The sequence below is a fragment of the Uranotaenia lowii genome, unplaced genomic scaffold, assembly GCF_029784155.1.
Source record: "Uranotaenia lowii strain MFRU-FL unplaced genomic scaffold, ASM2978415v1 HiC_scaffold_1800, whole genome shotgun sequence".
NCBI lineage: Eukaryota > Metazoa > Arthropoda > Insecta > Diptera > Culicidae > Uranotaenia > Uranotaenia lowii.
The window spans coordinates 1-1,304 of NW_026597856.1; the positions used below are offsets into that span (position 1 = coordinate 1).

The 1,304-nt window shown below is 43.5% G+C and overlaps 1 protein-coding gene across 1 annotated transcript; it reads right to left on the reverse strand.

Annotated features, from left to right (window-relative positions):
* Positions 1-21: 21 nt before the first annotated feature.
* Positions 22-995, reverse strand: LOC129759524 (centaurin-gamma-1A-like; the record flags this gene model as incomplete). The annotated part of the gene is made up of 3 exons (XM_055756996.1): positions 22-339; positions 434-794; positions 878-995. Coding segments are annotated over 3 exons (779 nt in total), but the record flags the coding sequence as incomplete, so codon positions are not given.
* Positions 996-1,304: the final 309 nt, after the last annotated feature.

The window sequence follows — 1,304 nt, forward strand, 5'->3', positions numbered from 1 at the left end:
CGGTAACACCTTAATGGTGTGCGATTTTAAGTTGTGTTTCTAGATCAAGTTCGAGGAAAATTTCTCAAACGAGCTGACCAACGACGAAGTCGAGGACGTGGAAATGGCCGACGGATCGATGGTTTCCCTCCGCCGCGGGAGCGTTCCACTAGCCGTGAATGGGGCTGGATCTGTGCACCCCAGGCTACCCAAAAGATCCACCAGTGCCGAGGTCGTTTCAACGTTCACATGGTGCGGGGTATTGCTTGCTTGTCGGGCTGCGGCTAGAGAGTTGGCCGCCTTGGCGTACGTCAGACAGGATCTTCCCTCGTGGTCGATGTGTTTCAGGTTAGCGTGGTGCTGTAAGAGAAAGATAAGATGTTTCAGAATTCAAATAAAAAAAAAAGTTTTTTTAAATCATTGAAAAATAATTTAATTAAAAAGTAATTCTTACCCATATCAACAATTGCGAGATGGCTAGATTTCCGATGGCACAGGCCAGATGCAGTGGCGTCCTCAGATCCCGCACGCTCACAGTCGAATTGATGTGGTCAACGTTGGCATGGGCAAGCAGAATGATGATGGCTTTCATATCAGATCGAACGACAGCTTCCCGAAGCTGTTGACCAACCGGAGGCGTGGCCGTAAACGTCGGTAGGAACTCTTTCGCCTCGTACTTTGCCCGGATCCAGGCTTCCTTTTCCTCCCGGGAGCTGGCCGGTGTCGGTTTCACCCGCCCGCCTCGGCTGTTTGATTCCCACACCGAATTCGCCAGACTGTTGCCGATCGCCAGCATCACACTCAGATGGCCCGGACTGCAAGGAATTAATATAAATTATATTAAAATTTGATTTAAATTTTATTTTAATTCTATTTATTTGAAAAAAAAAATACTCACGGCCACTCGTCTAGTCCCAGCGATCTCACTTTGCTGATGTGGGAACCCAGATTTCGGTGGATTCCGGAACACTCGATGCACATGAGCACTCCCAGGTTCAAACTGGCCCATTCGGGGTCTGTAAGGGAGTAGAAAAAAATCTAAATTAGTTTTCACACCGACAAACGAAAATTGTAAAGGTCCAAACTGGCGCTTGTCGATTTTATTTTATCTCTTACAAATTAAGTTTAAAAACATTCTTCAACAAATTTTTTATTATTATTTTTTTAATTTGGTACTTGACATTTGTTGAAAATAATTTCGTAACAATAACGAGTTTAACGCTTGAAGCATAAATTACAATAAGTTTGTTGAATTAGAAAAAATCTAGGAAAACTTTTTGATCTATCATAAGCATTTGACACAATCGACAAATATCTTTTCGGAG